General features: G+C 42.1%; 2 protein-coding genes across 4 annotated transcripts in view; one reads left to right on the forward strand and one right to left on the reverse strand.

Moving 5' to 3' along the window:
* LOC135091884 (anaphase-promoting complex subunit 2-like) overlaps positions 1–12,500 on the reverse strand; it is a 74,968-nt gene that overhangs the window by 24,380 nt on the left and 38,088 nt on the right. The window lies entirely within an intron of this gene.
* The window catches only part of LOC135091886 (sodium-dependent nutrient amino acid transporter 1-like), an 8,133-nt gene continuing 240 nt past the window's right edge, over positions 4,608–12,500 (forward strand). Inside the window, exons 1-8 of the mRNA XM_063989944.1 lie at positions 4,608–4,773; positions 5,430–5,504; positions 6,307–6,568; positions 8,402–8,636; positions 9,111–9,381; positions 9,854–10,366; positions 10,719–10,953; positions 11,123–12,500. The exon at positions 11,123–12,500 is cut by the window's right edge and continues 240 nt beyond it. Of these exons, the coding sequence (XP_063846014.1) occupies positions 4,720–4,773; positions 5,430–5,504; positions 6,307–6,568; positions 8,402–8,636; positions 9,111–9,381; positions 9,854–10,366; positions 10,719–10,953; positions 11,123–11,424 (1,947 nt within the window). The 5' untranslated portion in view covers positions 4,608–4,719 and the 3' untranslated portion in view covers positions 11,425–12,500. The remainder of the gene's footprint in view (positions 4,774–5,429; positions 5,505–6,306; positions 6,569–8,401; positions 8,637–9,110; positions 9,382–9,853; positions 10,367–10,718; positions 10,954–11,122) is intronic.

Here is a 12,500-nt window from a genome sequence, read left to right on the forward strand (position 1 = left end):
GAGTGTGTCTATAGCCGTATTCTGAAAGGCTTTGCTCTGTAACCTGAACTGTTTTCCAAGGTCACAGAGATGATGTTCTGGGTTAAAAGAGTGTTTCTTCTCTTCATAATAAAGAAATGTTGTTAATCTGTCTTGATAATGGTAAAAACATCCTTAAAATTCTGTGTCATTTAATATAAACCCGTATTCTGAGACGCTTTACTCTCTCACCACGACCAGCTGGGTTTTCACAAGTGTTCTCCTGTTAATAATGTAGAGAACTTGTTAATTTGTCAGTGAAGCGGTAAAAAATAGCCCTAACAAACTATATAACTTCACCACGACTATTCTTAAAGGCAATAGAGTTAATAAGCCAAGTTCTCAAGACTATTTCTCTTGTTAATAATATAAAGATCTTGTTAATCTGTCACTAGAACGGTAAGAATACCCTTAAAAATCCGCGTCACGTCAACTAGAGCTCCTTGAAAGTAATGAAGGCGCGGCGCAGAGGTGTTTCAAAATACGATCCTAACACTTGAGCTGGGTGTGGGTGGCGTGAAGGGAGCAGGGCACCTTCTGAGTCATTACTAAAGTGACCAGTGACAGAAATGTTGTAATGCCGACGAGGAAACTGTGATGTAGGGGGGACACACCACTCAGGGGTTTTCCATGTTATGTAGTCAGGATTATGTTTCCTTCTTTTTAAATCTATGTCTCTGCCGTAATTTGTTTATTTATTCATTTTTAGGATTAAGTTATTATTACTTTTTTTTTTAATGTTAGTGTTGATGTTGTGTGTGTGTGTGTGTGTGTGTGTGTGTGTGTGTGTGTGTGTGTGTGTGTGTGTGTGTGTGTGTGTGTGTGTGTGTGTGTGTGTGTGTGTGTGTGTGTGTGTGTGTGTGTGTGAGTGTTTTAAATGTTTTTCTTATCATTTATTTATTGATTTATCACGTAGTCTCTTTATAACTTACAACTGCATGTAAACAGGACATTTTAGACTCAGAATGAACGGGTAAAAAAAAAAAAGTGAAGAATCCTGGAAATCAAAAAAACACATCACCACCACCATCACCACCAACAGGTCAAGGTCCCGACGAGGCGCAGTGACAGAAAGGGAGGGATTAATTAAAACAGGAAGTTATTATATCACTTGGAGGTGTTAAGCGGCGGAACTTTTGAACGAAACGTGGAAAAAAAAGTTTGTTATTGTCCACAACGTTGGAGGAAGGTTCAGAATGACTACGTATTAGAGAGAGAGAGAGAGAGAGAGAGAGAGAGAGAGAGAGAGAGAGAGAGAGAGAGAGAGAGAGAGAGAGAGAGAGAGAGAGAGAGAATTTTCTTTATTTCATTATCATTGCGCAATATCTTTACTCATGAACATCATACTTTCTGCGTCTTTCCTACTGGGACGCTGAACACAACGAGCGTAACACATCCGTTCATTCAAGTGTACGTGGTGCTATTTCGTACTGGTAACTCCCAGTCCTCTTCCATTTCCTTTTACAGAATTTTTATCACCCCTCACCAGCGCACGTGATCTTCCTTAAATTACAGTCACTGTCAAACATAAACAGTTTAATACATTCCAAGCACTCGCTCCATTTTCTTTCATTTCTGTACACTCGTATTAAACAGCACACGTGAATTATCAACACTTACACTCCAAAACTTAATAACATCATTAACTTACTGCATTATTCTTAGCGTTGTCTTTCTTCCGCTTCTCAAACATTTCTACTCATAAACACACACAAATTTACGTCTTCTAAAGATACACTATCAGACTTCACCAAAACATTAACTAGATGGCTTATTTTTACCTTTTTGCCTTTTAAAACAACAGAAATCTCTCAAGTTTGTCAATGGGGAACTTGATCATAACATTAATCAATAACTTCCCCTAATTGGCTTAAGACGACGGAATGTGTAAGAATGGTGAACTGATTCTCTCCCCTGTGTGTGGTGTGTTCCTTTGCTGGGTTAAAGGGGTCCTGTGAACACCTGGGAGAATGAGTGGGGATTTAAACTAACTGGGGCTCACCTATTGACACAGAGATAACCCAGTAATGTAGTGCGCATTTCTGTCTTTTCCCTGTGTATTTATCTTTCTGTCTACCTGTCCGTCTGTCTGTCTATCTGTGTCTGCATCTCTTTGTCTCTCTATCTATCTGTCTATCTGTTTGTTTGACCTGTCTGTCTGTTTTGTCTGTCTTTCTGCCTATCTGTTTGTCTCTGTCTATCTATCCTTCTATCGGTCTGTCTTTACATATGTTTGGCTTTCTGTTTGGTTCTGGGTCTGTCTGTCGGGCTGCGTCTGCGTCAGTCTCTCTCTCTCTCTCTCTCTCTCTCTCTCTCTCTCTCTCTCTCTCTCTCTCTCTCTAAAATAATGCAAATGGAAATAAACAATAGGAAGACAATAATTATAGGAATAAGGAAATGAAGAGAGACAGTTACAAGAAGTCAACTCATTTTCCTTCCTTTCCTCAACACTCACTCTCTCTCTCTCTCTCTCTCTCTCTCTCTCTCTCTCTCTCTCTCTCTCTCTCTCTCTCTCTCTCTCTAGGATAATACAAAGGGAAAGAAACAATAGGAAGACAATAATTATAGGAATAAGGAAATGAAGAGAGACAGTTACAAGAAGTCAACTCATTTTCCTTCCTTTCCTTAACACTCTCTCTCTCTCTCTCTCTCTCTCTCTCTCTCTCTCTCTCTCTCTCTCTCTCTCTCTCTCTCTCTCTAAGAAAAAAATATCTTTCCCATTCGTAATGCAGGAATGTTTCCGAAAGAATGAGGAAGAGGAAGAGGATGAAGAGGAAGAGGAAGAGAAGAATAAAGAAAATGACTGGGGAAGAGGAGGAGGAGGAGTAAGGGAATGGCTAGAGGATGATGATGATGATGATGATGATGATGATGATGATGATGATGATGATGATGATGAGGAGGAGGAGGAGGAGGAGGAGGAGGAGGAGGAGGAGGAGGAGGAGGAGGAGGAGGAGGACATGAGGAGAAGATGGAAAAAGAAAATGGCTAGATTAGGAGGGGGAGGAAGAAAAAATGGTCAGAGAGAGAGAGAGAGAGAGAGAGAGAGAGAGAGAGAGAGAGAGAGAGAGAGAGAGAGAGAGAGAGAGAGAGAGAAACCGGTTTAGTCAACATCTCCCTTGGTATTTTTACACACACACACACACACACACACACACACACACACACATCTTCCTCCTCCTCCTCCTCCTCCTCCTCCTCCTCCTCTCTCTTACTCGCTCTTCCACTTGCTCCCACTCCTCTCACTCCTGTTTCTTCCATCCTTCATCCTCCATCCTTTCTCCCTCCTCCTCCTCCTTCTCCTCCTCCTCCTCCTCCTACTCCTCCTCCTCCTCCTCTTCCTCTTCCTATCCGATCCTCCATTTCCAAGAGTAGATGTTGGGGAATTATTTAGGCTTTTCAAGTTTTGGGCTTCCGGTCTCTCTCTCTCTCTCTCTCTCTCTCTCTCTCTCTCTCTCTCTCTCTCTCTCTCTCTCTCTCTCTCTCTAGCCATGACACTATTATTCCACGTTATAAACAAAGAATAAGGTACTTACATCATCATTATTTAGAATATTATTAATAGAGCGGGAATTCTTAAGTACATGAGGAGTAAACAGGTAGTAGTAGTAGTAGTAGTAGTAGTAGTAGTAGTAGTAGTAGTAGTAGTAGATATTATGGCTAGTGTTATCATAAGAATGCGACTAGTGATCTCTGAGTCATGAAGAGGAACGAAGGTTTCTTTCCTAGAAGAGGAGTGAGTAAGCAACCTGTCTGTATCTCCCCCGCCCTCTTCCTCTTCCCTCTCCTTTTCCTTGTCAGCCTCCCCGTCCTCTTCATCTTCCCTCACCTCTTCTTCGTTACCCTCCCCGTCCTCTTCCTCTTCTCTCTCTCTTCTTCATCACTCTCCCTGCCCTATTCTTTCCTCACATCTTCCTTCTCACCTTCCCTTACCTGTTCAATCCAGAGATAATCACCAATACACGTGTTACCAAATCATTCATTCATTCATCGATGATGATGATGATAATGTATGCTGTAGTGCTTGTTCCATGTTCATTCATTATTCATCGTTACTTTATATAACTCAAGGATGTAGTTTAACTCAGGTGTCATATAAACATACGCTATTCCTTAGTACACCACTGGAAATTGTGATAATATAGCGTACCTTCTATACATGGTGCAAAGTCCCTATATATAACTTAAGGATGTGGTATAACTCAGAAGTAAGGGCGGTTATTCTCAGAAAAGACCGACCGGGCAGTACCAAAAGCTGGTCTGAGAAGCGTGGTGGTGATGGAAGGAGGAGAACAGGCCCCCGCAGGTAAGCGGGGGCCTGCGGGAATACCTTACACCTGTGTGACGTATTGGTGATGTCACGCAGTTTCCGTCTCTGCATCGCAACATCACTCAAGTCAAGAGGAACTAGGTTAAAATGAACCAAAGACACATTACATCCGATTTGACGTAAATTCCACTGACGTAAGGAGCGGTAATTTGATGCTTCCGGTGCCACGTACAATATATTAAAGAAATACACGGAAAGATCAGAGAAATAACGAACTGGTAACTCGCGTGTTCCATTCACATTAGGAGGTATAAAGGGGGGTAGTCGGAAGGAGGCAGCAGCATTGTCTTTCTGGAAGTGTTCGGGATTACTGCACGTGGATTTACAAACACTAAGGGATCTAAGGACAAGACACTAAGGACTCCAGCAGGATGAAGTCTCCTATACAAAGCGTGGCGGACAAAGTGGTGTTTTGGAGGGGCGGGGTGAGTCTATCCCGTAGGACTGTGTAGAACTGTGTAGGAGTCACACATAACGGGGTCCTGGAAATGGTGTCAGTTTCTAAGGTTACCTGTGTGTGTGTGTGTGTGTGTGTGTGTGTGTGTGTGTGTGTGTGTGTGTGTGTGTGTGTGTGTGTGTGTGTGTGTGTGTGTGTGTGTGTGTGTGTGTGTGTGTGTGTGTGTGTGTGTGTGTGTAGTGAAAGGTAAGGCGGTACTGAAGGTGTCAACGGGATTCTGCGTGTACCGTGAGTGAGTGTATGTGCGTATGCGTGTGTGTGTGTGTGTGTGTGTGTGTGTGTGTGTGTGTGTGTGTGTGTGTGTGTGTGTGTGTGTGTGTGTGTGTGTGTGTGTGTGTGTGTGTGTGTGTGTGTGTGTGTGTGTGTGTGTATGTTCGCACACTATTACCAAAATTTCTTTTCTCCTTGAACACAACGACAAAAAAAAAAGACAAATAAAACAAAAATGAATATAACAAACTAAACAAAACAAAATACTAAAAACAAGAAAAAAGAAAAAGAAAAAAAAACACTTTCCCTTTTCCTTCACTACAAACAACCATTTCTGAATAACGTTACATAATCATCGTACTTTTCCTTATCTTAATTTTTTTATTAATTTTAATTTTCCTTACGTATTTCCAGAGTAACATCAATCCTGGTTTCGAAGGAGAGGGAGATGGCAAGGAGAAGGAGGCGAGAGTGGAGATGACAGTGGAGGTAAGATGAGTGGAGCTGACAAGATGTGTAACTGACAGGTAGAGGTGGAGTTGGCAGGCAGCTAAGATGACAGATAGTGAAACTGACATATATATATATATATATATATATATATATATATATATATATATATATATATATATATATATATATATATATATATATATATATATATATATATATATAAGAAAGTAGAATAGCTGGAAGTTAGATGATGAGTTGATGGATAGATGTGAAATTGATACGGTACATGTGAATGGAGTCAAAAGATGATGAGTGGAAATGACAGGTAAATGAATGGGGTTGACAGATAAGTGACTGGAATAAATAGATAGGTAACTGAAATAAATATATAGGTAAATGGAATAAACAGATAGGTGACCGGAATAGACACGTAGAGTGAAACTTAGGGGAATGGAGATGACGAGTGACAGACAAACAGGTAAACATGCATACATACCAATAGATTCAAAATGGTATAAGAACAAGTGAATAGACACAAAAAGATGAACGCTTTGGACAGAATAACCGACAGGTAGAGAGAGACAGACAGACAGAGAGGCAGCGACAGGTAAACACAAGCCAGGTAGACAAAGAAAGACACGCATACACAGAGAAAGAGAAATAGGAGGAAAACACAAGAATTTATACGTAAAGAAAACATATACACACATAAAATAAGAGAAGAAAAAATTGTCTTGCAGTGAAATCATACAAAATCCTATTAATTATATACAAAAAACACGAATATGACTTTATAACGTTACAAACTAACACTTCTTCAACGCCTTCTGCTATATAGGAAACCACGGACAATGGCGGGAGGCAGCAGTGGTCAAACCCAGTGGAATTCCTCCTCTCCTGCATTGCCATGTCTGTCGGTCTTGGAAATGTGTGGAGGTTCCCGTTCGTCGCCCTGGAAAACGGTGGGGGCGCTTTCCTCATCCCCTACATCCTCGTGTTGATGTTCATTGGCAAGCCGCTGTACTATATGGAGCTTTGTCTCGGCCAGTTCTCCTCCTCAGGCTCCGTCAAAGTGTGGGATATCTCGCCTGCTTTCAGAGGTACGTTGTGTGTGTGTGTGTGTGTGTGTGTGTGTGTGTGTGTGTGTGTGTGTGTGTGTGTGTGTGTGTGTGTGTGTGTGTGTGTGTGTGTGTGTGTGTGTGTGTGTCTGTGTGTACTTTAAGGTCTTTTCTTGCTTGCTCTTGCCTCCCCCCCCACTCTCTCTCTCTCTCTCATGACTTGTGTGTAAACATTGTTTCTGACTAAGCATTAGTTTCTCTCTCTCTCTCTCTCTCTCTCTCTCTCTCTCTCTCTCTCTCTCTCTCTCTCTCTCTCTCTCTCTCTCTCTCTCTCTCTCTCTCTCACTACATTCAACCACCATCAGCACCGCTAAGAGAAAGGTTACCACACACTTGGAGATAGGCCAGTCTGGCTTGACCTTACCTGCCCCACCTGCAGCAAATCAGGTGGCAGGTACTACATGACTTTCACCTTGTGTCACCTGTGTCTGCCTACTACCTTAATAGGACTTATTAACACAATACTCTGCTAAATTTTGTCTTTCTTATGTAAGAGGGACTGGCCAAGGACAACGAAAGGACAGTATAGGTACTTCTAAGGGGAAATACAGAAGCAGGCAGGGAGTTCTAGAGTTTACTAGTGGAAGGGATGAAAGACTAAGAATATTGTCCAAGAAAAAGAAAAGTCCACCTCCGTACTAAATAGTTGTGAGAGAAGAGGTGTATCAAGGCATCTTTACAACTAAATTACCAAACTATTAGAATTTTTTTCCATTCGTTCAGTTTAATTTGTCCCTGGAGGCTCTTCACATAAAAATCACACAAAGGAAATACCAGAGAGAGAGAGAGAGAGAGAGAGAGAGAGAGAGAGAGAGAGAGAGAGAGAGAGAGAGAGAGAGAGAGAGAGAGAGAGATAGCACAAGGAAAACGAGTTATTAGCTTCAAGTTATGAAAATTTAGAAGAAGTTAAGTGGAGTTTTAGTGTGTACAGTAAAATGTTACAATGTTGATTTTGTAAGTAACGGAAAGAGTAATTTAAGTGAGTATTAAGTGTTAGGATGGTGGTGGTGGTGGTCGTAGTAGTAGTAGCAGAAGCAACAACAACAACAACAACAACAACAACAACAACAACAACAACAACAACAACAACAAAAACAACAATAACAACAACATCATCACTACCAGCACTACCGACACCACCACCACCACCACCACCAACAACAACAACAACAGCAACAACAACAATACCGCTATCTTATCCCAAACGTTTCCTTTCCTCCTCCTCGTTTTCAACACTTTCACTGCATTCCCACGTCCCGTCACCTTGCCACTCTTCCTTCACTTTCACCTGGCAATCACTTGCGCCCGGTCCCACAAAATCAAGGTGAATATTAGCACGAGTTGTGAGGAGAATGCAAGTGAACGCTGAAGATGTGAACTGTTACAAATGAAGTGAAGGAAAGAAAAACTGGGAAATAGGATATAAAGACAATATATAAGAAAAGTAAATAAAAGTATATAAGAAGAGGAGTGCAACGTGCAATGATATTTACAGTAAAAATATAGGCAGGAATAAAAACAAAACATAGGAGTAATAAAAAGATTAACAAAGAAGTAAAATATAAAAGTAAAAAATAAAGAACATAAAATTTTTAAATAATTGCTTTGTTTTGGTAACTTAAGAGAAAAAAAGCATAATTCTTAAAAGAAAATAGACAAAGGTAATTTTCTAGACGTATGTACAAGAAACCTAAACTCTCTCTCTCTCTCTCTCTCTCTCTCTCTCTCTCTCTCTCTCTCTCTGGGAAAACCAAGAGTGAGTACAAGAGGGCGAAACAGGATAAACAAACCCACACTTTCTCTTTTCCCCTGCAGGTGTGGGTTACGGCCAGGCCTTCGCAACGTGGGCAGTGGTGACCTATTACGTTTCCCTTATGGGTCTCACCGTCTTCTACTTCTTCGCCTCCTTCAGTAGCGTCTTGCCCTGGTCCCAGTGTGGCGATTGGGCCTCAGAAGTGTGCATTGATAGGACAAAGAATGTGACTGAACTGGCAGAGGCAATGGGGAAGAATGTGTCAGAATTTACATCAGCAGCCGAAGATTATTTCTCGTGAGTATTTGAGTGTTTTGGTTGAGTTTTCTTTTTTTTTTTTTAAAGGGTCTTTGTCTTTCCCCTTTTCCTCTTTCCTTGTTTTTTTTTTACTTTGGTCTTGTTTTCCTTAATTTTGTCTTAATTTTTCTTCGCTCATCTTCCTTCTCCCTGTCTTCCTCCTTCCCTATCAGTCTTTTCATTGTCTCTATCCTCATCTTCCTCCTCACTTGCATTCTTTTGTTTTTCTTCCACCTCCTCCGTCTCTCTGTCCTGTAGCTGGTAAGTTATAGTTACCAAACAGCCCTGCAAGGACCTACAAGTCTGTTGCTGTTTGGTTTTCCTTAGTATTCCTTTATCACTAAACCCTCTTCTAAAACGAACGAAAGAAAAACTGAAACCTCCTCAGTAAGACAACTCTCTATTGAAGCCAACTTTTGAGGATACTGGAAAACACATTCATATCACTAACACCGCCTTCTGTGCTTTCTACAGACGAGAAGTGCTGCAAATCGACAACACAGGCCTGCACAGTCTTGAAGCCCCAGAGTGGCGCCTCACCCTCTGCCTTCTCTTCTCTTGGATTATCCTTTTCGTCGTATTGGCTAAGGGTGTTCAGAGTGCCGGCAAGGCTGCGTACTTCACCGCTCTTTTCCCTTACGTGGTCCTCTTCATCATGCTCATCCGAGGGTGCACGCTGTCCGGCGCTGACAAGGGTGTTCTTTACTTCATAAAGCCTCGTTGGGGAGAACTACTGAAGCCTAAGGTGAGTTTACTTAGTTTGAGTCTTTAATTCTTTGTTCTTTTTTATACACAGGAAGATTCAAAGGTTAAAAATCAATAAACGTTTCAAGGAAGGGTTAAATGTTTTTAGGGTGTTTGAATTCAGGTGTGGTAGCTTAAGAGGGAAATCACGCATGAGAGAGTGAGTGTAGTGGGTTGTATCGTGTGTGTGTGTGTGTGTGTGTGTGTGTGTGTGTGTGTGTGTGTGTGTGTGTGTGTGTGTGTGTGTGTGTGTGTGTGTGTGTGTGTGTGAGCATGCCTAGCACATAACAATCAGTCAAACAGGCAAAGTTTACACTAATCTTTCCTTCAAACTGTCACGTGTGCACACAAACCCGCGTCACGTGCACTAATAGACCGTGTGTGTGTGTGCGTGTGTGTGTGTGTGTGTGTGTGTGTGTGAGCGCCTTTCGTCCGTGCTAATACCATATGTGTGTGCGTGTGTACGTTTACAGGTATGGTACGCAGCCGTTGACCAGTCCTTCTTCAGTCTCTCGGTCGGGTTTGGGTCAATCATCATGTTCTCGTCTTACAACACCTTCCGCCACAACGTGTACCGCGACGCCGCCATTATCTCTGTCACTGACACCCTCACATCTCTCCTGGCTGGCTTCACTACCTTCGCCATTCTCGGTCACTTAGCGGAACAGTTGGATGTCGATGTTTCCGAGGTAGTGAAGGGCGGCGGTACTTCCCTCGCTTTTGTCAGCTACCCTGATGTGCTGGCTCGCTTTGACTGGGTGCCGCAACTGTTCTCCGTTCTGTTCTTCCTCATGCTGTTCACTCTGGGGGTCGGTAGCGCCTCTGCTCTCACCGGCTGCATCATCACTATCATCTGCGACGCCTTCCCGCACTTCAAGAGGTGGATTGTCACGCTCGTGGTCTGCGCTTCCGGGTTCCTCCTCGGCCTATTCTATGTCACGCCGCAAGGACAGTACATTCTGGAGCTGATCAACTACTACGGCGGTGTAAGTACTTGTGACAATTCGCCCTTGTATTGAAAGATTGATGGATTTAGTAGAATTACTTTTTTTTTTAATATATCTCTTTTTACTCATGACAAAATTAGAAGAGTAAAGAAGTGAAAATAAAATAAATACGATAGAGCAAGGAACTTAACGAAAAAAAAAAGGAAAAGGAAGGAAAGGAAATGAAAAGTAACAACAAATAGGAAAAGGAGAGACAAAGTAACAAAGAAAATACAGAATAAATCAAGGAATTTAGCAAAAACAAAAGAAAAGCAGGAAGGAAGGAAGGAAGGAAGGGAAAACTAAAAAAAAAAAAAAAAACGAACTGTAAACATGTCATTTCCTCCTCCAGGGCTTCATCATCTTTATCCTGGTGGTGTTTGAGATTGCGGCCGTGCACTGGGTCTACGGAATCAACAACTTCTGCAGAGATATCGAGTTTATGTTGGGCAGGAAGACTGGATACTACTGGAAATTCTGCTGGACTCTGCTCATCCCTATCCTCCTGTCTGTCATCTTCATCTACAGCCAGATCCTTGCCGAACCTCTAAAAGTTGGCAAGCACACCCTCAGCCCGGGAATCATTGGTGAGTGGAGGACGAGGAGAAGGAGGAGGAGGAGGAGGAGGAAGGGGAGAAAAACGTTGCTTTGAAATAATATAGTTGTAATATGACTCGTTTTCTATCTATCTGTGTGTGTGTGTGTGTGTGTGTGTGTGTGTGTGTCTGTCTCTAACGCACATCCCTTTCCTCCCAGGCTTCGGCATCTTCCTGGCAGTGATCGCGTGCATGTTGCTCCCCGTTTTCTTCGTGATAGAGGTCGTGAAGCAACGCAGCACTTCAGACTCTTTCCTAGACGCTATCAAGAACAGCTTCAAGCCGACCTCGGAATGGTGCCCTAAAGACGCTACACTACGCAAGGAGTATCACCAGTTCATACAGAAACAGAACGAGGGACCACAGGGCATTGACAACCCTGCTGCATCCACCGCTGACCTCTCCAGCCTCTCCACTAGTGCTTCCAAGGCTAACATCACAGACTACAACACTTCCGTTTGAACATTTTTTTTACTAAAGCATTACATACATAGAAAATAAGATAACACTGAATTCCGAAAAGGAGGTGTGGTCTTAAGCTAAAGATGATCACTATTCTGTGTTATTCATCGTGAAAGGTGCTCCTATTCCACGGGTTCTGAAGGGGCGGTGGAATTAGGTATTGGTGTCACAGAGAGAGGGTTTCCTTATCACTTCCTAAAGTTTGTCGAGGTTAAGAGAGGGTCATAAAAAGGCCGCGGAATGTCATAAAGGCTGAAGCGGCGTCCTTACGAGCTACTCGTATGTGTGATATTCTGCGTCCATAAAAAAGACAGGTGCACACACACACACACACACACACACACACACACGCACATGAGATAACAGGTAAGACATAACTTTATCTGTAACTTTATGATGCCTGTGAACTAATTAACTTACTTACCACCCTCCTCTTACCTCTATGCCCCCTGTCACCCCTAGCACCTGTCCCCCCTACTCCTAACCCCTCTCGCTCCCTCCTGTTTCGCAGTGACAAAAGTTCAACATTCTTTTTTTTTTTTTTTAGTAACCACGTGTTATCAATTAATTTTGCACGTCATCTCAATATAAATCCTTTTTTTTTTCTTTCTCCTAAGTTCCTAAGTCTCGTTTTCTTTGAACAGAAGTGACTGTAAGATAGTGTGTACATACGTGTGTCTGTTTGTGTCAGGAAATGGTCGTGTTTGTGTACGTATGAATGTATGTAAGTAATTTTATGTTTGTTAATGATGGATGTGCTCTATTTGTTTAGAGTTTTGTGTAAGCATCATTATGACACACAACACACACACACACACACACACACACACACACACACACACACACACACACACACACACACACAGCGAGTGAAACACAGTAACTATATCCCTCAGAAATATTAACTAATAGTATGTCAATGCAAAATGTGTAAGTTATTCATAATTCATTGTTATATTTTGCTACTGCCAGTACTACTTCTATCACTACTACTACTACTACTACTACTACTACTACTACTACACTACTTCCTCCCATGATTATTCTACTGCTGTTATTACTACTGCTACCACCAC

The sequence above is a fragment of the Scylla paramamosain genome, chromosome 38 (genome assembly GCF_035594125.1).
Source record: "Scylla paramamosain isolate STU-SP2022 chromosome 38, ASM3559412v1, whole genome shotgun sequence".
Lineage (NCBI taxonomy): Eukaryota > Metazoa > Arthropoda > Malacostraca > Decapoda > Portunidae > Scylla > Scylla paramamosain.